At 53.6% G+C, this 25,280-nt stretch overlaps 6 protein-coding genes and 1 non-coding gene across 7 annotated transcripts; 6 read left to right on the plus strand and 1 right to left on the minus strand.

Moving 5' to 3' along the window:
- Nucleotides 1–875: 875 nt before the first annotated feature.
- Nucleotides 876–2,434, plus strand: VTJ04DRAFT_9658 (uncharacterized protein; the record flags this gene model as incomplete). The annotated part of the gene is made up of 9 exons (XM_069368229.1): nucleotides 876–988; nucleotides 1,061–1,115; nucleotides 1,183–1,285; nucleotides 1,358–1,491; nucleotides 1,552–1,754; nucleotides 1,810–1,951; nucleotides 2,015–2,100; nucleotides 2,161–2,333; nucleotides 2,397–2,434. 9 exons carry the CDS (start codon nucleotides 876–878, stop codon nucleotides 2,432–2,434), a joined length of 1,047 nt encoding a protein of 348 aa, XP_069214394.1.
- Nucleotides 2,435–4,152: 1,718 nt separating this feature from the next.
- VTJ04DRAFT_9659 (uncharacterized protein) lies at nucleotides 4,153–4,659 on the plus strand (the record flags this gene model as incomplete). Its single annotated transcript, XM_069368230.1, has 1 exon — nucleotides 4,153–4,659. The coding sequence occupies one exon, from the start codon at nucleotides 4,153–4,155 to the stop codon at nucleotides 4,657–4,659; it is 507 nt and encodes a 168-aa protein (XP_069214395.1).
- Nucleotides 4,660–10,846: 6,187 nt separating this feature from the next.
- Nucleotides 10,847–11,676, plus strand: VTJ04DRAFT_9660 (uncharacterized protein; the record flags this gene model as incomplete). Its single annotated transcript, XM_069368232.1, has 2 exons — nucleotides 10,847–11,310; nucleotides 11,376–11,676. 2 exons carry the CDS (start codon nucleotides 10,847–10,849, stop codon nucleotides 11,674–11,676), a joined length of 765 nt encoding a protein of 254 aa, XP_069214396.1.
- A 2,844-nt stretch (nucleotides 11,677–14,520) lies between these two features.
- VTJ04DRAFT_9661 (uncharacterized protein) lies at nucleotides 14,521–19,819 on the plus strand (the record flags this gene model as incomplete). The annotated part of the gene is made up of 4 exons (XM_069368233.1): nucleotides 14,521–14,736; nucleotides 14,795–14,992; nucleotides 15,042–15,699; nucleotides 15,756–19,819. The coding sequence occupies 4 exons, from the start codon at nucleotides 14,521–14,523 to the stop codon at nucleotides 19,817–19,819; spliced, it is 5,136 nt and encodes a 1,711-aa protein (XP_069214397.1).
- Nucleotides 19,820–20,220: 401 nt separating this feature from the next.
- VTJ04DRAFT_t131 lies at nucleotides 20,221–20,293 on the plus strand. The gene has a single exon. It is a non-coding gene; the product is annotated as a tRNA-Arg (tRNA).
- A 717-nt stretch (nucleotides 20,294–21,010) lies between these two features.
- Nucleotides 21,011–22,932, plus strand: VTJ04DRAFT_9662 (uncharacterized protein; the record flags this gene model as incomplete). Its single annotated transcript, XM_069368234.1, has 4 exons — nucleotides 21,011–21,722; nucleotides 22,040–22,392; nucleotides 22,450–22,523; nucleotides 22,899–22,932. The coding sequence occupies 4 exons, from the start codon at nucleotides 21,011–21,013 to the stop codon at nucleotides 22,930–22,932; spliced, it is 1,173 nt and encodes a 390-aa protein (XP_069214398.1).
- Nucleotides 22,933–23,043: 111 nt separating this feature from the next.
- On the minus strand, nucleotides 23,044–23,874 carry VTJ04DRAFT_9663 (uncharacterized protein; the record flags this gene model as incomplete). Its single annotated transcript, XM_069368235.1, has 1 exon — nucleotides 23,044–23,874. The coding sequence occupies one exon, from the start codon at nucleotides 23,872–23,874 to the stop codon at nucleotides 23,044–23,046; it is 831 nt and encodes a 276-aa protein (XP_069214399.1).
- Between the last annotated feature and the right edge of the window lie 1,406 nt (nucleotides 23,875–25,280).

Consider the following 25,280-nt stretch of genomic DNA (forward strand, 5'->3'; position numbering starts at 1 on the left):
TCTTGCTTGCACCGAGCAAGGCCAAAACTCCTAATCTGGATAGAAGAGGAGCTACTATGGACACCACCTTCGGAACTGATCATGATTGATTACCTCTTTCAGCAAGCATCTTCTCAATTGTGCCAACCGGCATATGGGTTTGGTGGTGCTTGGCACCTTGAGCAGCTTGGTCTCTACGCGCCACCAAGTTGCCACTTACCGTGACCTTCTCGTTTAAGAGCCAGCTCATCTACTCTCCTTCACCAGACTGTATTGCCGTATTACCCTATATATTGTTATACAACCCCTGGTTGCACGGGTACATAGGTGCGTTGCGTCTTGGCACGTCGCTGCGACTCGCCGGGCCACCCGGATGCCACCCCCAGACCTGCAGCAGGACGACCTGTCAGAACCTTCTTTCGATGACATTCGGCGATATTTGAATGCCGAACAGGAATCCCGACCTCTGCCCTTGACCTGTTTTAAGAACTACCATGTCTTAATAGTATCTTGTCTATACCACGGGAGTTGGGTGGCTGCGGATACTTCATCCGGCAAAATGCGTCGAATTGACAAACCATATACACTTTGCCGCTGTGATAGGCTCTGGGTTATTGAAGCTGCGCTTGGCCCCGCAAAGACTTCAGCTTGGACCGGCACTTGAGAAATTGTCCGAGTTTACCCCAGATTTTGCAACATGGGAGATGGGGACAACAGGAAACCTGGCGTCAAAGCTGTCCAGCGCGGTCGAGGACATAAACCCCCTCGCCGCGCGCAGCCTTTCCTTCGTCTTTCCCGAGGCCTCTTGCTGCCAGTTTGCCTACACCTAGGTTAGGTAGATTCTGCCAGTATCACCTTGTAGTAGGGACATTCGAACGCCTCGTCAATCCGTCACCATGTTCTGGCTCGGCCTTCTCTCGTTGCCGACCGCCGTTCAGGCGCAGTTCGGCTTCAGCACGAACATGCTGCGGTTCGGCTGCTCTCAGCTGTCGATTGACCGCATCGACCCGTAAGTGCCTACCTGACATACTGCCATGTCCGCAGCTAGAGAGAGACTGGACACACGACTCACAACACACAGCCTTGTCGAGCCCGGCAACATTCCCTCGGCGCACGTCCATCAGATTGTCGGAGGCGTAAGGATCACCCGAGACACACCCGTGTGCAGAACATCCGCTCACTGATTTCGTCCTTTCTCCGCAGAATGCCTTCAACGCCAGCATGCCAGTGACCGACATCTCCAAGCTGTCCACCTGCACTACCTGCAGCTTCGACCAAGATCATAGCAACTACTGGACGGCCAATAGTACGCAAATCCAACTTGTTGTCGTCGTCAAGAAGGCCAGGGAACGCAGGACTGACGTTGGTTGAACAATAGTTTACTTCCGGGCGCGGAACGGGTCGTTCAAGCGCGTGCCGCAGATGGTCAACGATGTGATCGGCCCTGCCAACGGCGGTATCACTGTCTACTACACCGCTCCGGGTCCGAACACGGTGGTTGCCTTCAAGCCGGTAAGTTGTGGTCATGTGTCAAGTGTGTGTTGTGACAAGACTTGCTGACGTCTTACTCAGGGCTTCCGCATGTTCACGGGTGACGTGATGAGGCGCACGCCGACCAACCTCGGCCGCCAGGTCCAGAGCTGCTACCGCTGCTACGACGGCCCCAACTTCCAGGGCAACACCCAGGCCCCGTGCTTCGACCCTCAGCGCGACACCGAAGCCTTCCCGAACAGACCCTGCCCGGGTGGTATCCGCTCGAGCGTCATCTTCCCCATGTACGTACACTCACAGGTGGTACGATTGCAGATGGAGTCCTAACCGGAGTAACAGCTGCTGGGACGGCAAGAACCTCGACTCCCCCGACCACAAGAGCCACGTCGCCCACCCTGTCGACGGCCCGGCTCCGTTCGCCATGGTCAGCGGCCGTTGCCCGTCTAGCCACCCGGTGAAGATCCCTCAGGTCCACTACGAGGTATGTCAACCCGGAAAGCCGCTCTCAGAGGTTTGAACTTGCCTTGCTGACCAACCATCACAGATCGTCTGGGACACCAGCAAGTTCAACAACCGCGCTGAGTGGCCTGCGGACGGCAAGCAGCCGTTCGTTCTCTCGACCGGCGACCCGTAAGTCCTTGACTAGTTCTTATACGTTCCCATGATGGCTGCTGACACTTCCCTTCCCAGGACTGGTTACGCCCAGCACGGTGACTACGTCTTCGGCTGGCAGGACGATACCCTGCAGCGCGCCATGGACGCCGGCTGCTTCGGCGCTACCTGCCGTGCCCTGACTACTCAGAGCTTCGACAAGGCCAACAGGTGCTCTGTCAAGCCTCAGGTCCGGGAGGACAACGATGGCTGTAAGTATTCTTTGATGAAGACCCAGGATACGGAAAACGGATGACTGACAAACTTGCGAATAGGGCTCAACGAGCTTCCGGGTGGCCACCACGTCATGTAAAGTCGAGACAGTTTGATGGGTGAATGTTGGGTTTCCTGGATGAGGTAAAGGGAGATATCAGTTCTATGTAGGACATCTAGTTTGGAGCGGCGTAAATCAGATCGTTTGTTTGGTTGAAGTTATTGTTATGATAATGATTGCTTCTGTCAACTCCATGATAAAGGGTGCCTACCAGTGTTTGATTGGTATGTAATGGAATGGCTTTGCCATATCGACGAGTATACCTGCCCTCGGAACACTCTCCTGACTCAATCGTGCGCAAACAATACATGATATTGCCTTGACTCAGTCCCTTCGCCAAGCGCAGGACAAGGTGAAGCTCTCTCTCTCTCTCTCTCTCTTTCTTTTTTTTTTTCTTTTTTTTCTTTTTCTGTGTCTCTTTGTTGTTCTTTTTTATTCTGTTTTAGACCCAAGTTCTTCAGGTGAATAAGACAAGTACAAAAGCAAAAAGCGGGAGGCATGACCACCGGACTGCTCGAGATTGTCCCGGATGAGGTGGATCAGTCTGGCCCGGTGCGCTACCGGAAGGGTGGGGCTCCGGACGGCCCCACACCGGGGAATCCGGAGCGGAGCCAGGCACTGGTGAAGTGAGTTCTGAGAGAACGGGTTCGGTCAGTGGAATTGTATAGTGTCTAGCATAGCCCAGAGCTTAACATTTGGGCATTAGTTCCCCACGAATGTAGCACCGCCCGATGCCACAGGCTGGCTGAAATGCCGACACACTCATGTCCTATCTGTGGGAGGCAGGCCATGCCAGTCATAGCCATTGAGAGGAGACGTAAAATGCCAAGCATCAACCTCGCCGACTAGATTCTGCCTTGTGTGAGGCCCCGTCCGCAATCAGGGACCGATGCGCGGGGTGACTCTTCTTGGCTGCATGCTTGGGCTGTGATCTGGCAGAATAGATTTCAGCTGGTAACGGCAAAGCTCAGCAGCGAAGACTGCCTCCAATCGGGATGATCAAACATCGGCCTTTATCAGGATGGGGGTTACAGGCCGGGCTGCAGGCCAGAGCGTTTATATGACCATGGATCTACATGACAAGACGATGATGAAGGCCGTCATAAGATAATCACTCAACCAAGAACGGCTCCGAGCCGAAGACAATATTATACTAGACTCTGGATGTTATATTATCATATTTTGCAGCAGCCCTCAGTATGCTCGGCGGAGATATTGCCTTCTCGATAGTCATCGCCTGTACGTGGCATTGTAAACTGTTAGCATTATTCCTTTAGTGATGCTGACATATCAATCGCAAAACAGTTTTCCTCACCTCGAATGCCTTATTCCTCGCAGGCTGTGCGACTCCAGCTCTGAGAGGGTTTGCCCTTTACGAAGCTTCAGTGAGCGGAGTGGTAGGCTGGCGTCTCCGGGATATTATCAATGATACTGCACACCCGGACGTCTCTCCTTCGCTCCCCACATATTGGCGTGTTGGTCTGAGCGGTATGCTACCTTTCTAGTAACTTCTCTATCCCCTTTTTGTTTTCCCAGTTTGTTATTGGGAGATTTTGCTGTATACGTAAGAGAGTACTAATAAGATGGAGATACTGTCCGGGAAACCAGGTATCTGCGATGTTTACGAAAAGACGGATGAGGCGTACTGTCGCCGGAGCTTCTGCCCACCCCAGGACCTCAAAACGATCCTGGAAGGCAGTCTCCAACAAAGCTTCTTACGGCAATATCAACTGGGAAATTCAACCATTGAACCCACGATGGTTGACGCAAAAGTTCGGGATATTATAAATGCATGGCGGGCAGCTGGCGGCGGCGGTGACAGCGGCAGCCCCGGCAACGCTCGCCGCCTCCTTCGAGCAACCGCCGCCTTCACGATTCTCGTCATGCTTACGGACTCCATGTCCGCATGGGCGATGGTTGGATTGAAGCAACACGAAGCCGCAGCTGGCTTCCTCTATTGGGGCATCATCTTCAGCTTCATCGCAACGATGTGCGCATTCCATGTGGCCGGCGATAGCATCATCCGAGCGTACCGGAAGACTGAAGCGTACAGCGAGGCGCCGATAGCGATCCCGGCAGCGGGGATCGCACGCGCATTGTCTTTGGTTTCCTCGTCCACAAGTGTTGGTGTGTCAAACCGCAAATCGACCCAGAACTGCTCGCAGCCGCGCGTGCCGCAAATCCATCGCGATTGCCCCCTCCAGAACAGCCACGGAGAAAAAGGGTCGGGACGCGTGGAGTCATCGAGCAACCTGTCGCTCTAAGGGGGACGGACCAAGGGCAACCTATCTGCACCACAAGTTCGAGCCCCGACAACGAGCAGGAACCAGAGTGTTTTGGAAATATTGAAGCTCCGCGGGGATATATTCCACGTTCCGGGAACGCGAACCCTCCAGTCTAAGTAGCATTAAGGATGTCCTGGCAGTATGTTATGTGATGGGGAGGAGATGGCTACTGAGCTGATAACCCCTTGGGAGCTCACGCGGTCGATTCCACCTCATCACATCCCTATATTCTCTTTTCTCTACCCCGTGTTGTTTTGTATGTTGTTTTACTTATCTCTTGCTTTGTATATTGTTTTGAGGGATGCATTTCGGACCGTAAGCAAACGTCAATCCGGACCGTAGCCCCACTAGTTTTACACACACAACCCTAACCCGTAGTTCCTCGCTACCACCGAGCCATCAACACCGCGAACATCATGGTCAAGAATATCGAACTCAATCGCCCTGTAGTCGCCAGATCGCTTGGGAAACACAATTGAATCGAGAGACTACGGCCTTTTTCAAGGTCTAACTATATAGGTACACAGAACCGCCACCCATAACACGCCCCAAACACAGTCGTCTTCCACCACCCTGATCTTACGTGCCTACGTCCCGGACGAAGGCTCAAGCCCTCCCTGCCTTGCCCTCCCCTACCTTCCCTGCCTTCCCCTATTCTCTCCAAGAGCGCTGGCGACGGCGGTAATCTGTAGTTCTTATCGTCGTCGTCAACTTCATATGTACGGGTTAGGGTTACATATGGAGATGGTAGGGCTACGGTCTGGATTGACGGTTGCCTACGGTCCGAAATGCATCTCTCATTGCTTTATCTCTTTTTTGTTATTGTGTTTTCTTATCTTTTCTTCTTTCTGTTTTCCTCATTTTCTTTGATCTTTTTTCTGGCAATTGTTTTCTGGGAGAAAAGACGACAACCAAGACAGTGTTAGCGGACATGGAATTAAGTTCCCTCATGCAGTACTTTCAGCCTGTCTTCGGAGTACAGTGTCCGCGTATGCGAGGCTGTCCTGATTCCCGCCCGTAGCTGCAGGTTGCCTTGAAACCAAAGCTACGCCTAGCCATATATTAATGACAAGATGATATGAAGACCTTGAGATAAGAATACCAAATAATTAGGTTCTCACATGTACAGCATCGATAGGCAGACTCTCCTGTATGGGTAGGCTTTTTGAACATAGATCCCGGCATATTAAATCAGCCTAGGAGGTTACCACACCGTTGCACTGTAACATTGCATGCGATCGTTTGCGTCAGGCCTAGTGTTTTGGGGTGTCTTAGGTAGGATTCAGCTGGTAAGGCTGGATGGGAGATACGATCGGCGAATCTCATATTTGACCATATTATATGTGGACGGAGTTCAAGAGTGTCGTGAGGAAGTTCTTGTTATTCTTCAACTCACAAACCGCTGATTCAGTCACTAATAGTGCATCCCCAAGTTCACAGAGCTGTGATTCTTGCAAGCTCAACCAACCTCTTTACGCCACCATGAGGATGTTGGGCAGCAGTGACCTTCTCTTCTGGCTAAGCATTGCCGGTAAGAACCTACAACAAACATCAACATTCCTTCCGCATTGCTAACACCTGCACCCAGTATTCCTTACGACGAATGCCCTATTTCTCGCCGGCTGTGGATCTCCGGCGCTGAGTGGCATGGCCTTACATCAAGTCGATGTGCAAAAGGTCGCGGAGAGTCTGGGTATCCAGGCAGAGAATACTTCGCAACCGGCCGTTCCTCCTCTGTTGCCCACGTACTGGCGTTTTGGCCTGGGAGGTGCGCATAGATCTATTTACCATCTGTTCCCAACTATTAATACATCATCCCCTCGGCATTTCTATTGACGGTTCTGAGATGGAGCTCGGGAGAAGCACAACGCTAACGAGATAATGATTGTGTGCGGGGACAGGGACATGCGATGTGTTCGAGACAACGGGTGAGGTGTACTGCCGCCGGCACTTCTGTCCGCCCCAGGGTGTCAGGACTGTAGTTGGAGAGAGTGTTCGGCACAGCCTCTTGCGTGAATATCAACAAGGCAACTCGACCCTTGACCGCCAAACTTTTAACTCGATAGTTGAGGCGGTTACAAATGCATGGCAAAAACCTGTTGACAATGACGACCCTGTGCCACTGGGAAATGGAGCTGACCACACACACTCCCAACGACTGTTTCAGGCGGCCGCCGCGTTTACGATCATTGTCATGCTTGCTGACACTGCAGCGGCATGGAAGAGGATTTTCTCAAATTGGAGAAACGAGGAGAGGTATCTCAACTTTCTAGGCCTCGCCGCCTGCATCAGCGTGGTCCAATCACTCTGCGCGTTCATCGGGAACGTGGATGGCATCACGGCAGTGAACTCCCGAGCATCCAATCATGGCGCCGCGATAGCAATACCGTGTGCGGGTTTTCCGGTACGCTTCTTCTTGATTTTTTGCATCGCCTCCGACTGGTGTGGGCGTGTTGTGGATTGCATTCGATATCGGCTACGTTCTCGAAGACAGCCACAGAGCCCACGTACCGCCGTGGCGCAGCCTGCTGTTCAGCAGAGTGCAGATCGAGGCCAACCTGGGAGTACAACAGTTCCGCGTCTCGATGGCGGGGCAGCACCTGAGTCTATCGGAAATATTGAAGCACCACGAGGATATAATTCGAGTTCCAGTAACGCGAACCCGCCAGTCTAGTAACAAAGGCAGCCACCAAGTCTCAGATCGCTGGCCTCATGATTCTAATGAAGAAGCACCAGAGTTGAATTGGGAAGACAACGTACTGGGCGTAACATGTAGGTTGTTGACACAAACTTTGGACTACCATAGTTCTTCTGTATATATATAACAAGGTGTCAGCTTTTTTTGTTCCCGTGTATGCCGTATGTCTAACCTCCATGACGGTTCAGGCTGGGTGGTGGGTTGGCTTGGCGATCAATTTTCATCTTGCGGATTCGTTGTCCAAACCTGCCAATCCTCTACGCAACCGACCCGCGTTTAGTAATACAGGAGGAATTCCCTCATAATCTCATCAGAGGATGATACTTCTAGGTTGATGATCTCGGCGTTCCCGTCAGCAGCTTGAGAGTGTTCTTCCCTCATGTCAATACCAGCACAGCTCAACGAAGACATGTAGTAGGCAGGTGGGTATAAAACCAACCTCTGGCGGCTGAAACGGTCCCACTCTTTCTCCGTAAAGGAGCTTGTCTTCTTTTGATTGAGTGAGGGTTATCCGGCTTCACCGCAACACTGTCCGGCTCTCCTTGTTTTGACCAAGAGTATCTGGCAAGAGCGGCTTTGGCAGAGGTGGCAGCGACACGCTTTGGCTGTCCTTGTACAAGTTAACTACCTTCCCCTGATATCAATAACGGCTAGCATGAAGATCATAGCACTTACTCCTTGTTGCTGAGTAAACTGTTGGGCTGGATTCATTCTCTGATGATGAGGCTTTGCTAGACTCCCCTTCATCCCGGGAGTTTGGCTGCTTGCGTCGAGGCGTAGAGCGTTCCACGCTGCAGGAAATACTCAACGGCTCGCCGGTCTTTTTCCATGTATTAGTAGCGAGCTTGTTGACAGCAGATCCAGCAGCTCTTCGACGAGGCCGTCCTGGATAATACCCAAGCCACAAGCGAGAGAAACTCGCCTCTAGCGGCTGGCACAGGTTGAACCTCTGGAGATTCATTTCGGGGGGAGTGTGAAGATGGAGGCTCTGTGTAGTCATTATCGTCCACAAGGCGTTTGGTAGGGATGGGGCTAGTTTTGTCCTTGGTAGCAAGACTCTCTTGATTCTCAGAAGCTGATGAGATGTCAGTTTCAAGCAACGCCGGAGGGGATCATTCGCTTGACGACGGTTTGCCCTCACAGGCGGCTGTGGAAAATAACTTGTGTTGGTCAAGGATGGAGAAGTTAATTGAAAGGGCGGAAAGGGGCTGTCTCATTTGTCTTCTTGCCGTGATTGAGCGTAATGGCGCTGCGTTGACGTGTTCTGAAGCAGGGATGGAAGAGACTACTTGGCCCGACGTTGCTTGAATGTTGAGAAACAGAAAAGAAAACATGACTCCAGTTCATCCAATGGATTAGGTTGGAAAAGGTCAAGGATCTAAGACGTGTGGGATTTCTACCTGGCTGCCTGTTCGTGTCGTATCTGGTTCCATCGAGAGTTGACCACGTATGGAGGAGACAGCGCCTTCCTCACCAAGAAGGCAAGCCTGGAAGTAGCTTTGGTGTTATGGCACGAGTCAGGCAATGACTTCCGGTTTAACCTAATGGCCCAAACTCATTTCGATCTCCCTGTACGCTCAGTCCTTCCCAGAATCCCCCCAGGAACGCGATGCCATGGCTTCCTGTGTTAATAACGCGCTCAGTGTGTCAAGAGCCCACCCGGGACTCAGGGATCATATGCCCAAACTTCCATACCTCGTTCAGTGGACTAAGTTTCCCTCTATATCTCGTGGATGTCCCACCCGTCGGGATGCAGGTAGCCGTTCAACCAAGAGACCGTGATCGACTTCCTCTCAACCTCTCAACCCGCTGACCTGGACGAGTCCCCATCGCACCCGTTTGCTCAGACACAGACACGGCCCAGTAAGGTCTCCTTAACCCCGTTTGTCTGAAATATTTGGACAACACGCCCAACTGGTCCGCTAGCTCAACTGTCAAAGCATTCGGATTCAAGTTGTTGGCCACGCCAGAGCTATGCCCGGGACCGCCTTAACAATCGGCGGCCAGCACCAGTGCCCGCTTGATGCCGGGTTGTTGGCACAACATTTCCCGTTTAATACCGGGATTAGACGCCGAAACGCTCCAGGTTCAGTTCCTGGCCGTATCACTTTTTTGTCTTGACCACTTCTACATTCCAGTTAGGGACACTTCACCTTTTATACCTTGAAATTGGCTTGGGGGTGATGATGGTCTGAGGCTATTCACCCCCCGCACTCGCACTCGGATTACGGATTATTAATCAAGGAGGACGTGGAGAGCAGATCCCAATCAAGGAGGATTCGGTGGCTGCAGGAGGCTGCATTGTGGCGTTTTCTCATGGACTGTGTACCTGGGCCAACAATGACTTCGTTCATCTGCCCGTTCGACATCTTTCATGCCTTGCCTGGCCGTCTAGGTCTCTGGCAACATGCAAATCTTAATTGTGGGACAGAGCGACAGAGGCTCAGACAGGAAAACGCCTGTTGTAGGTTGAGGAGAGCAACGATTCAACCACCTCAACGGCATGAGACTACGGAGCTCCATCGGGAATTTTGCTTGCCTTCAGACCACCAAGACAACGACCACCCATGTTGGTTCTTATACAGATACAAGGAACAAGAGTAGTATCTGAGGTTGAATTAAGCAACACCGCATGTGTTTCCGTTCCAACGGTTCCAAGGTGTATGATACTGTACATGCACTGTTGCGCCGAGGAAGTTCTCGTGATTTTGGAGACACCTGCCCTTGTCTGCGTCTATCAAAGTCCCGTTACACAAAAGATTTTCCCACTCTCTCCAGTCCCCTCCCACCATTTTGTCAGAGCGGATGAATTTTGCAGCGCGAGTGCGCCCGAGCCGCATCGTGAGTGGTCCGTTACCTGTCGAACGAGGCTGCCAGAGTTCTTGGCGCAGGATTCGCAGACCTGAGGTATCACAAACAGCACAAGCCTACGAGGGTTGGGTGTGTTTTCCACCCATTTGGCGCTTGTGACGCTCAGCCGGAGAACAGCGTTGCTCTCTTGGGCTGTGTTTGTGTTGAGACGGGTCTTGATGGAACATCAATTTCGTCTGTCTGTATCTTTGGGGCTGTTCTCCGGTCGCTGCCCAATGGACAGTAGCCAGGCTGCTTAGCCACCTCACTTCTATGGTAGCGTCCATGCAAGCATTGCTGTATGGAGATGGTGGGTGGGAGGGTGTCAGTGGGAGGTAGTATGGAGTCAGCCGGATGAAACGTAGGACCCCTGACACGCCAGCCCTATGGGGATGGATGAGTTAACACACGGTCCATGGGCCCTCGGTCTCCATAAAGGCCGGATGCCTACCCAGAGGTCTAGAGCTTTGGGGTTGGATCTGCTTGTCACATCCCATCAGTCCTGAGGTGCTTGGCTTTAAAACCACACCGAGGTCGACTGTGACCGAAACGTCTTTTCCGATTTTCAACCTCCGCAGGCACAGTCGTCGTGACAGCATCCCCCGCACGCGTCGGAAGATGGAGGTTCAGACACACACTACCTCCGACCCGCCCTACGTCTCCCCAAGGGGGATGTGGGTGACCAAGCTTATCTTCCGGGTCCTCCAACTCATCTTCGACGTGACCATCATGGGGATGGTTGGGAGCGTGTACAACGACGGGTTATGGGACGGGCTCGTTCTTGCGTGTATCATGCCGGTCTGCGGCCTCTCGGCAGTCTGGGCAACGGCGGAGGGCATCTGTATCCTTGCGCGCGGTGGGCATCGAGGCATCCACCCGGGCGCAAACGTCGCCCTTGACTTGATTCTTTGGCTCGCCGCTGCGCCGTGCATCGCGGTCCCGGCCACCTATGGCATCGCCACCAACACGGAGTTGGGTTGGGGAGTGAGAACCTATTACTCCAGTTCCCGGTACTATAGTTACAACCTCAGGGATACTGCCAGCTGGGGCCTGGCTGTTATTGTTATGGGAGCGATTCTCGGGTGAGTTTTGTTCATTTTCTTTTCCTCGAAGTATTACTACGAACATTCTACTGATGACGTTGCAGTATCATGCACTTCGTCACGTTTGTGATTGCCTGTGTCGAATGCTCGTGGCGCAACAGACAATCCAAGATCATCATCGTCAACCCTCAGCCTCAACCGTACCCCGTTCCCGTCACAGGATTTGTCACCACCCAGTACATCCCAGCGACGCAGCAGCAGTACCAACAGCAGTACCCGCAGCAGTACCAGCCGCAGTACAACACACCTCAACAACCGCCGCAGGTGTACCAACCGCAATCGCAATATGACGTGTCGCCACAGCCGCAAGAACTGGACCATGAAGGATATGTCACCAAGCGATAAGTAGTGACCGGGGGCTCAAACAGTTGGGTTAGGAATAGATTGGGCGAGGGTAAAGGGGATCCAGGAAACAATGGAACTTAAGTATGAGAGACAAGGTCTAGGTAAGGGCTGTGAGTATGGAGTTATTAATACCCAAGTTGTTTTTTTGGTTAACCATTTATACTTGTTCGAGAGAAGAGATTGTTGGCGCTTGGATGAATGGTCACAGCACATCACCGTGGAACATCATCTCATGAAGGATGCATCGCTTGGACTTCTGATGGTGCGTGAGAACAGAGATATATCAGCCCCCGGCTGCGCCTGATTCTATCCCAGGATGCTCAAGTCGTCCATCCGCACCGGGACAACAGTTGCTTTATCTTCCTTTGGTTCTTGTCTGTGACGTGAGTCGGTCTGACGACCTCGCCAGCACTCACCGCGTTAATATGCTATGTCGTCGAAGTTTTCCTTCTGTCAGTTGGTCGAAGAGATCACTGGTACCGCGGTGGAAGTTAGGATAAGGTGACAACTTTTACAAGGTCAATGACAAGGCGTACGTGAAAACCGTACTCTCGCACAAAGCATTTATACTGACCCCAACTTCATGTGACCGGCCTGCTGGTACTATCGAAACGCCACCCTAGCTACAGATCTATACTAACCATCTAGCTCGCAATCGCGGGGCTTCCCGTGAGCGTGGTGTCCCAGAAGGCTAGCTCCATGGGAAAGACAAGGCTCTGTGGTCAAGGTCAGCCCGCCACGCTCTGAAAAGGGCATCTCGGCGTACGAATATCTAGGTATGTGTGGCCAAGCTCTGTCTTTGACGTTTAACCGGAGGATGAATTGACAGAATATTTCTCTGGGCCATTATTGTTGGGGCTGATCTTAGAGCGCCGCTCAATGGACGAATGTGGCCAGCCACATGCATGGTGCAAGACGTCCGTGGGAGGAAATCCGCGAAAGGAAGAAGAAGCCCTCGAGACCAAGCCTTGCCCAGCGAAATAGCGCAACAGTCATTCGTTTCATCAGTGTGTGAATACATAAAGTAAATGTCCACCTGATGGTTTGGCTGTCGGCACTTTGCAGTCATCCACAAATTTTATTTGACTTTGCTGACGCCTGGGTTGGCGGCAGCACAACATCTTGGCGACTCCGATGAGGACAAAGTTTTCCCTCCCAAGATGGATGTCATTGCCAGCCACGAGGTACCCTATATCCCTTCGAGGGAGCTGACTGTGACAAAATCCCTCTTACGAATCCTGCAGATCATATGCTCCATAACCATGATCGGCATCGTCGGGCACATGCCTTCGCTTCAGTTGTGGGACAACCAAATCCTTGTATGCCTACTACCACCAAGCATTCTGTCAGTGGTCTGGGCCGCTGCGGAAGCCCTCGCTATTCTTTTCACTCCTGGGCATCGCGGTATCCACCCTGGTGCAAACGTCGCGCTCGACTTGATCTTCTGGCTCGGCATCATACCATCTATCGCGTTCGCACTTTTTTTCGGCATCATCAATCGCAAGGAAGGCTTGGCAGTTATTTTCCTTGGCGGGGTTTTCTGGTGAGCTGAGTGTGTTGGGACAGAATGTACGCGACACTGACAGACTTGGGTCGCTAGAAGGTTCTGCCACTTTATAACGTTTGTCATTGCCTGCGTCGAATGCTCGAAGCGAAATAAGCAGACCCGGGTGGTTATCGTGAACCCTCAACCATATCCAGCTCCTCCAATCGACCCCATCGGTCCTCACATCGACCCTGGGGGACGGCATGACGTTCCGGGAACAACGGTCCCAGGGTTGGAATATTGGGAAACCACACCAATATTGATGAGCGCATTCGGACAATCATGCATAAGACGCGAAGAACGATGAGATCCAACTGTAGAAAGCGGGGTGCAAGCACACTTTGGGGTTATGAAAGATAGAGGGTCTTCGGAGTAGGAACATTGCCTCTCGCAGCGTAATAATCGAGTTGTTCTATCTTGCGAACCAAAGTTTCTCGCCACCGGGAACTGACAACCCAAGACATTTCCAACAGTTATAGGTTGACTCTGATATTGAGACAGCAGAAACGAATCCATTGGTGCTGCCATAGTCAGTGCACCTTATACAGCGTCTCTGCTTGTCACAGATATTGATGCCTCCAGAGACAGCCGCAGTTGGGTCCTTAGAAAATATGTCTTTTTCAGAACATAAGCCTGATGTTTGGTCTCCTCGTCACCGTCTGGATGAGACTTGACCTGGATATTAATTAACACGAAAAACCTACTAATACTTCACCCTATTCAGGAGGACTGGTAATTAATGTAACAACAGCTGGACCGACCCTGGCCTCACGACACCGACACTCTGCCAACCGTCACCGGTATGGCTCTCCCCTCTTCATCCATCCCAAGCTCCCCCAACCCCGTCGGTAAAATCCAGCCATCGCGGGGTGGTCTCATCCAGATGTTCAGCTCGGTGGAGTCGAAGACGTTAGGTTAGGCATCCAAATTCAGCGTCGCATTCAGGCCAATGGCACCCGCATCAGAGTGGACATGCAGGCTGCATGTCAGACACTTGAGACAAACGCGGGGAGAGCCGCCGAATCAGGACACCATCTTGACCACCGCCACGCCGGCCGCATGCGCGGCACTACGCGCTTGGCTGCGGATCACAGTCAGCAACCAGCATGAAGGCCTGACGAAGCGCACAAAGGGCTTCTAGATGTGAGGTCGCGAAGAAGAATGAGACTGCGCAAACGGTATATATCATATCATAGATTCCCCTGTCTTCACAATGTTGTCCGTCGATGCGTTTACCACCTTCACGGGAGTGACCTTCGCTCTCAATTGTGTCAATTGCCTCCTCCCGAGACGCCAACATGGAGAAGGACACCAAGATTCGCAGTTTGTACGATGAGGCTCTCGACCGCTTCAAGCAGGAGGCTCTCGAGAGCCACTCGAGCCCCAAGGACGTCGAGGTGTTGAACGAATTCCTTCGGGAGAGGGCAACCCCCGAGGAGACCAAGAAGGCCGCAGAAACCCTCCAAGCCGACGCCGGCAAGAAGTATGGGTCCAAGAAGGTTGGCGACGTAGAGGTAGGGTGTCCCGAGTTGACAACATATCAAGACATGCGGCTAACGGATCCATGCAAAGATCCCGGCGTCATGGATTGCCATGATCATGGAAAACATTGAACACTTCATCACGGCGGGCGACCACCTTACCAACAATGCCCCTGAGAGTGTTGGCATGGCGTGGCACGCCATCAAGCTCACCCTCACGGCCATCCATAGCAATTATGAGTTGTACAACTTCTTTGGCTCGGGTCTGGCCGACATTTCCGAGATCATGGTAGAGTTATCCATTCATTCCCTTAGCCACAGTGTCCTAACAAGACCAGATCATCATCCGGCACTATGATCGGCTGTACGACGAGCGGCACAAACCAGGCTGGAAGGCCAGTCCCTTGGTTGAGAAGTTGTTTCAGGACGTGACAGGCGCCTATGTGGCCGTCCTCCACTTCAGCTATGCCATCAAGCGGCACCTCACGGCCGGTGCCCTCACCCGCATCAAGCATGGGTTCAAGGACTTCTTCGGCTTGTCCAAGGCCAAGTTTGAGGACAAGTTGGCCGCCGTAGCCACCATGAAGAAGAAAGTGCTCGAGGAGAGCCAGGCTGCCTTCCAGGACAAGACTCTCACCGGGTTGCAGAACATCTCGGGAGTCCTGACAGGAATTGAGGCCTCGGTCCGCCGCATCCAGGACTTCCAGGACACACAGAAGAAACTCCACGACGAGGCTATGGCCCGTTTCGATCAGCTGCTCAAAGGCTTCGATGAAGTGCGCGCAGGCACCAAGCGCAAGACCCAGTGGGACTACGCCCTCCAAGACTATCAGACCTTCAAGGAGCAGCTGGCGCCGTTGGAAGGGCAGTTTGAGATCTTGGCTGAGACGATCGACCGCCGCTATCCGGGTACTTGTGAATGGGTTTTTGAGCAGTCTCAGTACGAAGAATGGCTTAACAGCGACACCAGTTTGCTTTGTGTCACCGGCATTGAAGGTATGCGCATGTCGTTGTCTCCACCATCTGCGGCGGCAAGCTAATCGTATTGGCAGGATCCGGCAAGTCCTACGTGCTGGCGACGATTGTCGCCCGAATCACTCGCGACATCGATCCTGACACGGCACTGCTCTATGTCAGCTGCAATGCTGCGACGGCGGCGGCCAACAATGCCGGTCAGTCTCTTACCACAGACAACATCTGCCGGACCATCCTAGCCCAGCTGTACGAGCTGGCCGTCCAGGGGGAGGCCAATGTCGGGGTGCTCGAGGCATGCAACTCGATCTTCAGGAAACACCAGCAGAAACTCGACAACATCCCCAGGCACATGCGCACGAACAATGCGCTGCCCGAGTTCCAGGACGCATTCAACAAGATCGCCAGACACCTCGACAAGGACCTGCTCATTGTCATCGATGACCTGAACCAGAGCTCTCTGGAGGAGGAGGACCAGGAGCTGCTCCTGCGCAACGTTCAGGATATCCTCTACGGACCGGACGCAGGCGATGATTACAGCCTGAAGCTGCTTGTCGGGTGCGCGTCGAACACCAAGTTCTTTGCGGCCCTCGACCCGAGTTCGGATCAGTTCATTGACGTCCAGCAAAACAACCGCGGGGACATGGAAATGGTTCTCGAGAACGCCCTGAAGACCATTCCCGGCTTGACGGTGGCCGAGCAAGAGGAGGCCAAGGGTGCCATCATCGACAAAGCCCGCGGACGCTTTGCCTACCTGATCAACACCGCAATACCGTTCATGCGCGAGCCGTTTACACGCCCAATCTCAAACCGACTGGCACAGCTCCCCGACGGCGTTTTGGACGTCTATGCCAAAGTGCTTGAGAAGATGAGCCCCAACTACATGGAGCTTCTCCGCACCGCCCTGACTTGGACCCTGCTTTCCGAGGAGCATCCGGGCCTGCCTCACGCGCGCGAGATTATGGACGCGTTTCAGGGGACCTACGACGTCGATGCGCAGGATATCGATCTCGAGCATGTCGAGAGTTTCTTCGAGGAGATCACGCAGCTCGAGCTTGATCAGCTCAAGCAAGCCGTGGTGCCTTTCTTGACAGTATATCCCGAAGACGACGGTCCGGTTTGGGTGTACGAAACCGATGCGGAGGCTGTTCATGAATACTTCGTCAGAGATAACTGGGAAGCCGAGGAGGAAACCGAAGAGTCCAACCACCTCTGCGCCCGTTGTGGGACGATCCGCAACGTGACCAAGATCCTCAAGATTCCCCGGAAGCAGGGCCAACTCCAGATGGCGTTGACGTGTCTGCGCCATTTGAACAACCGGCTCTTCCAGAAACGGGCAGGCCTCCTCAGCTCCGGACATGACAGCGACTCCGAGGCGGATGAAGCTGAGCAGGCTGGAAACGACGCGGGCGCTGAGGCTGACGGAACCGAACAGCCCGAGAAAGGTGCGGGCGCTGAGCAACCCAACGTGGACGCCTTAATGGAAGAAGCAAACAATGCCTACGAAGTTGCGTCCTCGATCGACGACGAAGATGCCACCGGACACCGGTTCTATGATGCGGACGAAGCGGAGCTGACCGGTCGGACAAAGGAGCGCGCCGAGGAAGACAACCGGAAGCGTGTGCGCTACGAGCTCCAGTACTGGCCTTACCACCTCCGGCAAGCGCAGAGCTTGTGGTCGCCGGAGGAGCGGGAAGGGAACGAGGACTGGGCAGCGCTCATGGCCGAGCTCGACAAGTTCGCTTTCGACACGCCCGACGTCTTTGCGGCGTGGCAGAGGAAGTTCCCGGATCCCTTTGCCGAGAAGGTCAGGGACAATGGGGGATACTTTTATATCGGTGGTCCAACTCACAAGCCCCTTCACATTGCCGCCTACCTCGGTCTGGACAGCTGGATGAATCACCTGCTCAATCGCGGGGAAGAAGTCGACCAGCTGTCGAACGGCTTCAGCCCTCTACAGGCGGCGGCTTGCGCGAAGCGGTCCTTCACGGCGATGAGGCTGCTGCTGGACAAGGGCGCCGACATCAACGCCGAGCATGGCGTGGGAACCACCTCGTTCAAGTTCTGGATGGACTGCGCCGACATCAACGCGGAGAACACAAAGTTGCTCCTCGAACAGTACCACGCAGATCCCAAGATTTACAGCTCCAGATTAAACTTCAATGCCCTTCAGTCCTTTGCTCTCAAGGGCGACGACCCGGAGATTCTCGAGCTGCTCCTCCAGCACGGCGCCGAAATCAACGAGATCAGCGAGAAAGATCAGCTCCGTCTGTCGGCGCTGCATCTCCTCTTGGCCCGTCCCAATGTGCCGCTGGAGCTGTTGAAGGGGTTTGTCAAACACAAGGCCGATGTGAATCACGAGAACTTCGCGTCCTCGAGACCAGTGCAGATGGTGTGCTCTACCGGCGAGGTCGAGTGCCTCAAGGTTCTGCTGCAGAGCGAAATCCTCGAGATCGACGACGAAGACATGCACGGCACGACGGCGCTGCACGAGGCGGCGTTCTGGGGATACGAAAAGTGCGTGGCCGCGCTGCTCGAGCACGGGGCGAATCCCGACATCCCGGACAAGGTAGGCCGCGTGGCTCTTCACTCTGCCGCCCTCCGCGGACACCTCGAGGTTGTCAAGCTCCTCGTCAAGCACACAAAGGAGCTCAATAGAGTGGACAAGCAGGAATGGACGCCCCTATTCTGCGCTTGTCTCCGTGAGAAGGAAGAGTCTGCCCTGTTGATCCTGGATCTGCTGATTGAGAAGAATGTCCCGTTGACCGAGATCAACCACCCCTCGCGCACCAAACGGACCGTCCTTCGCCAGGCAGCCGAGCACGGCTTCGACAAGGTCGTGGCCAAGCTGATCCAGCTTGCCGTCGAGCGCAACGACAAGGACAACCTGGGCCTGAACACTCAAGATACCAAGAAGGGCATGGCTGCTCTCCACCGCGCCGCCATGTTTGGCCGCACGGAGTGTGTCAAGCTCCTGGTAGACGCCGGCGCCGACGTCACGCTCACCGACAACGAAGGCCGCACCGCATTGCAGCTTGCCTACGAGTACTGGAGCATTGAGGCGAAGAACTCAGCCTACGAAGAGATCCTGGAGGTTCTCATCAGCAAAAACCCCACCGCAGCGACCGCCGACGCAGACCTCCTGGCCGTCTGCGCCGCCAACGGCAACATCAAGCTCCTCCAGCAGCTGCACCAGCTCAATGCCCCGCTCAACCGCCCGGACAAGTATGGCTGGACGCCGCTCAGCCTGGCCAAGCACTTCGGGCACGACGAGACGGTGGTCTTCCTCAAGCAGCAGGCCGCCTGGGCCGAGCTGCTGCCGAGCAAGTGGCTGGGCCGGTTCCCGGGCACGACGCCCATCGGCGCGCAGAGCATTGACAAGTCGGATCCGAGCGGCCGAACGATCCTCCACACGAGCGGCAAGCGTGTCTGCATCTCGGCTGACCGGCCCATCCCGCTTGGGCTCGACAGCTATTACTTTGAGGTGACGTTGACCGATATCCCGGCGGAGATCGCGGCGAAAGCTGAGGACCCGGATTACCCCGAGATGGCTATCGGGTTGTGCACGCTGGGCGGCGTGGCGATCCAGTTCCCTGGCTGGTGGCATGGGGAGGTGGAGAGCTACAGCACCGCGCATTCCTGGGGTTACCACTCGGACACGGGCGACGTGTACTCGTCTCACGATGCGGACAGCGAGGATTCGTTCGACGAAGACAGGCAATACCGCGTCGGCGACACGGTCGGGTGCGGCGTGGATCTGAAGGCGGGCCGGATCTGGTTCACCAAGAACGGGGCCAAACACCCGAAGGAGATTACAATGGAGAGCGACGGTCGGCTGTTCCCTGTTGTGGGATTGCACGAGGGGGTTGCGTTTGTTACGAACTTTGGGAGGGAGGGAGAGCCGTTCAAGTGGCAGGGTGGCGATGAGGAAGAGAAGGAAGAGGATGGAGAGGACAATGAGGATGAGAATGAGGATGAGGGCGAGGGTAGTGACGAGGATTGCGGCGAGGAGGAAGATGAGGAGGGTTCGGACGAGGATGAAGTGGATGGGGAGGATGAGGAGGAGGACGGAGAGGCCAGAGAGGAGGAAGGGGAGGGTATTAAGCGTGTGAGGAAGCTGCCAATTCGCAGACGACAGCAGTAGGGAGGAGGTGTGGTGAGAGTTGCGGAGGGGGAGGGGTGATGGATAGGTAGGGTACCTCATGTTAGGTGGGTTGAAATGACCCTAGGATGCCCTGGAGGGCTGTAGAATGCAGTATCTGAGTCATCTGGAACTTAGAAAATGATCAAAGAAGTGATAATAGTTGAAAGTATTGATTCGAAATTTTTTATTTTTTATTTATTTTTTATTATTATATTTATTATATTCCTTCTTTTTATTTTTATTTATTTATTTATTTATTTTTGTTTTTATTTTATTTTTTTTTTATTTTTTAGCTTGGCTCGACTGGTGGTCAATCTTGGCAATAAGCCCGCCCATGCTCCACTAGGCCAAGGCCCCTCTCAAAATGGCAACCTCCCGCCTCAGTCATTCAACAAGGGAAAGGCCCGCTGGCTCAATGGCTAGAGCATTCGACTACGGATCGAAAGGTTCCAGGTTCGACTCCTGGGTGGGTCGGGTTTTTTGTCTCTTTTTTATTTTGTTTTCTTCCTCAACTTTTATTCCTTTTGACCATCCAATGATCTATTAACCTAATTTGTGAAACTCTTTGCGCAACGTCGCTGGTATGTATCCAACAGGGGACCGTATTCCTCTGTTTTGTGACAGACGTTTGTGGGTCTCCTGTTGTTCCCAATTGGGGCTGTCGCGAGGAACTTGGTTGTTGGACGTGGCCTCGGGCCCCGAAACACGCCCACATCACACGCTTTACACAGTAGACTCGAATTGTGGATGGGATGGTGCCCGTGGTTCCGAAGACCAGAGACATTCATAGCGGGTCGAGCTGGGGAAATCCTCCAGCAGGCTTGGTGATCTCTATGTCTGACTCGCCGCTTCAGCTGAGATTCTTGTTGGTTGTTCGAGCCTCTTTTATGGTAAACAAACCTCAGGGATGAAGTTACATGTTGATGTGGGCGCCGATTAATGACATCAGCGAGTCCGTTTGAAAGAGTGAAAGACACAGACGAGAGATGGATAGAAAAGAATCAGCGGAGGAAACAAAGGCGAAAGATGCAGAGATGATCACAGGGGTAAATACAATACACAACCCTAACCCTGATTGTTTCGATGTAGGATTTTCGGGTCCAACTCATTTATCCCGTGTCAGACACGACCACACAACCCGATTCAGGGCACTCCCTGTTCTGCGGCACCGACAGTAACTCGGCTCTGTCTATGGATCAATCAATTCAAACTCTGCCCTCTAGCCCCAATGGCACCTTGCCCGACGAAGACCTCCCTAGGGGAGGCGGTGTGGACTCCATCGGCGAGGTTCACCATGAACTGAGCCATGAGCTGACGGTAACAGACCCTCCAACAGCTATCTCCTCGTCTTTAACCCTCCGTCTCTACACCTCCCACATCCTCTCCACCTGGAACTCCCGCTTTTTCGAGGCCGGTGTTGTGTATTTCCTAGCCGCCATCTTCCCCGATGACCTGCTCCCAGTCTCAGTCTATGCGCTGTCGCGCAGCGTTGCTGCCATCATCCTCGCTGCCCCCGTGGGACATGCAATTGACCGACGGAACCGGCTCAGCGTCATTCGTGCATCGATCATGGCGCAACGGGTGGCCGTCGCCGCGTCGTGTGTGTTGTTCTGGCTGATGCTGGACAAACGGGTTGGTTTCCCGACGTTGAAAGGGCTCTTTGCGGTCACGGTGGTGCTAGCTTGTGTGGAGAAACTCGCTGCCGGGGCCAATTTGGTGTCAGTGGAGAGGGATTGGGTGGTGGTCATCACAGAGGGGAACGAGGCCGCGAGGAGGGTCATGAATGCGCGGATGCGCCGGATTGATCTGTTTTGCAAATTGGTTGGGCCGTTGACGGTTGCCCTGATCGCGACGGGGTCGGTGCTGGCGGCGATCTGGTCGACGTTGGGGATGAATGTAGCCAGTGTGTTGGTGGAATACTTCTGTATCGAAACAGTAGGTTTGATTTGTAATCTCCTTGTCTGACGTACACACCAACTGACCAACATCGCCAGGTGTTCAGGAGAGTCCCTGCCCTCCAACGGCAATCAGCCTCATCCGACCAACATTCGAGACAATCCCAGGCACCTGGTCCCCTGGACGGCAACCACATACGGACATGGCCGTGGCCCTCTGTGTGGCAGCGAATCTCTGCCATCCCGTCCAAACTTCACGTGCTTCCTACTTTGAGACTCTATTTCTGCCATCCCGCCGTTATCCCTTCTTTCAGTCTCTCCTTAGTCTACCTCACCGTACTCTCGTTCTCAGGCCAGATGCTGACATACCTCCTTGCCGCCAACTTCACCATGTGGCAGGTTGGTATCATGCGAGGAGGATCAACAATCTTTGAGCTCAGCGCTACTTGGATTGCCCCTCGTCTGATGAAGCACATTGGCGTTCTGAGGACCGGCCTGTGGTCTATCAGCTGGCAAATGACTTGCCTCGCGGCTGGGGTTACATGGTTTTTCTACTACTATGGGCGAGGGTATCCATCAACAGATATCGTGCCAGCCGCGGGACTGGCTGTAGCTGTGGCATTTAGCCGTGTTGGCCTTTGGGGCTTCGACCTGTCGGTCCAGAATATTGTTCAGGACGTAAGAAGGACTTTTCTCGTACCCGTTGCAAGTTCATCAAAGCTGATCCTTGTCTAGGAGGTTCAAGGGGACCGCCGCGGGATCTTCTCCACGACAGAGATGGCCTTCCAAAACGTATTCGAAACCATAGCGTGGGCTCTGACGATTATATGGCCCAATCCTAACTCCTTTCAGTGGCCAGTCGTCATCAGTGTTGCGGTTGTGTATCTAGCCGGCGGACTGTATGCTTCGTTCCTCCGCCGGCGTAGGGGTCATCTCCTCCATGCACCATCATGCCTCAAACCTAAGATAGACGTTTGAAGTACCCCATCGTTTTCCTTTTTTCTGTTTTCGTTTTTTTTCTTTTTTCTTTTTTCTTTTTTCTTTTTTTTCTTTTTTCTTTTTTTTCTTTTTCTTTTTTTTTCTTTTTTTCTTTTTTTCTCTTTTTCTCTTTTTCTCTTTTTTTAATATATATATTTAAACGGCACAGATTCCGTTCCTAAATTGTACACTTTCGCACCGACTAGTAAGGCTGTGGCATCTCTGTTCGACGAGGCCTGATCGCGTTTCAAAGTTCATACCGCGTGTCTTCGTGAGATTGTAGCCTCTCATCGTTGTTAATATTTCGGGACGGAGGATTTCTACCTCCCTTGACTCTCTTCACCCTCTTTGTCACCTAAACGCGCAAACAAACGTTCGCGGATATTGCAATAACACCTTGCCGTCCGCTGTCTTCTGATACCCCGACTCAAGATGACGCTGATACTCCTCCAGGAATGCATTCCTCACACGAGGATCATCTTGGGGGAGGCGGTTCAGAAACGGCTGTAAGCCCGTGCCGCGCACCCACTCGACAATCTCCTTATGTCCGTCCAGCACATGCACATACCGCGTCGTCCAGATTTCGACGGAACGACAAAGAGGCGTTAGGGCATCGTACCAAGCCAGCTCTGACTCAATGGGGTCAAGTTCCGGCTTCTCATCGCCATCCCGACCAAAATATTCACTCCACTCCCTCCCCTCCATGTACGCCGTCTCACGCATGGCCCGGTGCGACGGCTCTTCAAAATTGTCCGGAACCTGCATCGCAAACACCCCCTTCCCCGGCTCCAGCCCACGCACCAGCTTCGCCACGGTGGGTATCCGATCCTTGCTCCTCAACCAGTGAAACACCGCATTGGAAAAGAGAAGATCCGTTCCCGGCGGCGGTTCGTACTCTCGCACATCGCCCTGCACGAACTCGACCCCCGGCATGGCCTTCTTTGCGGCTTCGAGCATGGCAGGGGAGGAGTCCACGCCTGTGATGACGGCGTCGGGAAAGTGCGCGGCGAGGATGGTACTGCTGTTGGCCGGGCCGCAACCGAGATCTACGATGCGGGAGGGTGAGTAGTGGGGTTGTTGTGAGGTGAGGAAGGTGATGAGGTCGTGGATGGGACGGTTCCGCGCGGTGCGGAAGAGGAGGTATTGGTCGGGCGACCAGTCGGGTTTGGTTGATGTTGACATTGCACGAGAAGTCTGGGGTGAAGAGAGAGGTTCCTGAGAGAGGGGTGTATGTCTAAATGCTGAGAAGCAACGCGCCGTTGGACTGAGTATGGCTCTGGTCAGCGGCACAGACACATTCCGGAGCCGGCAACAAGCAAAGGACGTCCAGGGAATAGCCATTGGAATCGACAGGATTGGCATGACGGTCAATGAGTTCGGGGAGTCACGGGACGGCCCGAAGACTGACGTCAACATCCTTGGAGGCATCAGGTTGGACGGGAGTTTCAAAGGGAATCCAACGGCTCTGAGGTGGTGTGCAAGGCTGAGCCCCGCAGCCCGGACCGCTGCTACAGCAGCGCCTCCTGACCGCAGATGGCGCCGCACCAGATTTTATCGTCATGATACTGAAGAGAAATAACCTCACAGGAAGTTATACATAGATAAGATTTCGCTACTACGTAGTAGTGTGTGTCTAACTTTGTGCATATGAAGAACATCGATTCTGGCGACTGCCACTCTGACCACACCGACGGGAGAGAAGGGAGGTTAATTAGTCATGACCTACTTCTGTTGTGTTTCCCAAGAAATCAGGGACAGGCCACTTCGACGTCCTCGTGCCCATGCATGCCCATCCTAACGATGTTTTCCAAGGCTGCAGCCCCCAAATGTCACGCATTTCCTGGCCATGGGATAGAGCCTTACGGAGGAGTACATAGCCAGGAACCAGAGGAGCTACTCCGGAGAACGAAATCTCGTCATTGGGCGTGGTCCGATTTGGGGTCTGAATTGATTGCAACGCCTCCCGCAGTTGCGCCAAGGTGAGGACGGACGGTGCAGGGTTCAGGAGGCTGAGTCACATCGGAGCTACTCGTCAGACCTTGTCGACCCCACGTTCTGTCGTGCATGGCAAATGAGAGCATGCGAGGCGTTCAGGCTCTAGCTGGATCCGGGCTAGTCACTGTGTCAATAACATCCAACTTGCATGCCCGGCCTGACTGTCCGTCCTCAATTCCAGTCCTCCTCGATTGGACCCGGGAAAGTGGATGAGGCGCAGCTCACCAGACCGGAGGCCGCCTGTGTTCCTCAGGCCCTGGACATCTTTAATACTCCCCCATCGCCGCCAAGGTTCACAAGTGCTTCGTCCTCTTTTGCATCCTCAACTCAACGCTTTGATCCTATTGTCCTCAATTCTCGTCCTCGTTTCCCATTCCGAACGACGATTGCCGTTTTGTCTCTGCACACACGCGTTTGCGGCCATGGCCGCGCTAGCCATCTCGCCAGCAGCAACGCTGGGGGTCTTTGGTTTCGCGACAGCCATACTAGCTGTCCCAGAGCGAATATGTCCCAACCTCGGCAACCGCATGGAACATGTAAGATACCTAACCTACAATAGCATTAACATTGCTCAACTAGAGTTCGAAACTAAA

The sequence above is a fragment of the Mycothermus thermophilus genome (genome assembly GCF_041956435.1).
Source record: "Mycothermus thermophilus strain CBS 625.91 unplaced genomic scaffold VTJ04scaffold_7, whole genome shotgun sequence".
Taxonomy (NCBI): Eukaryota; Fungi; Ascomycota; class Sordariomycetes; order Sordariales; family Chaetomiaceae; genus Mycothermus; species Mycothermus thermophilus.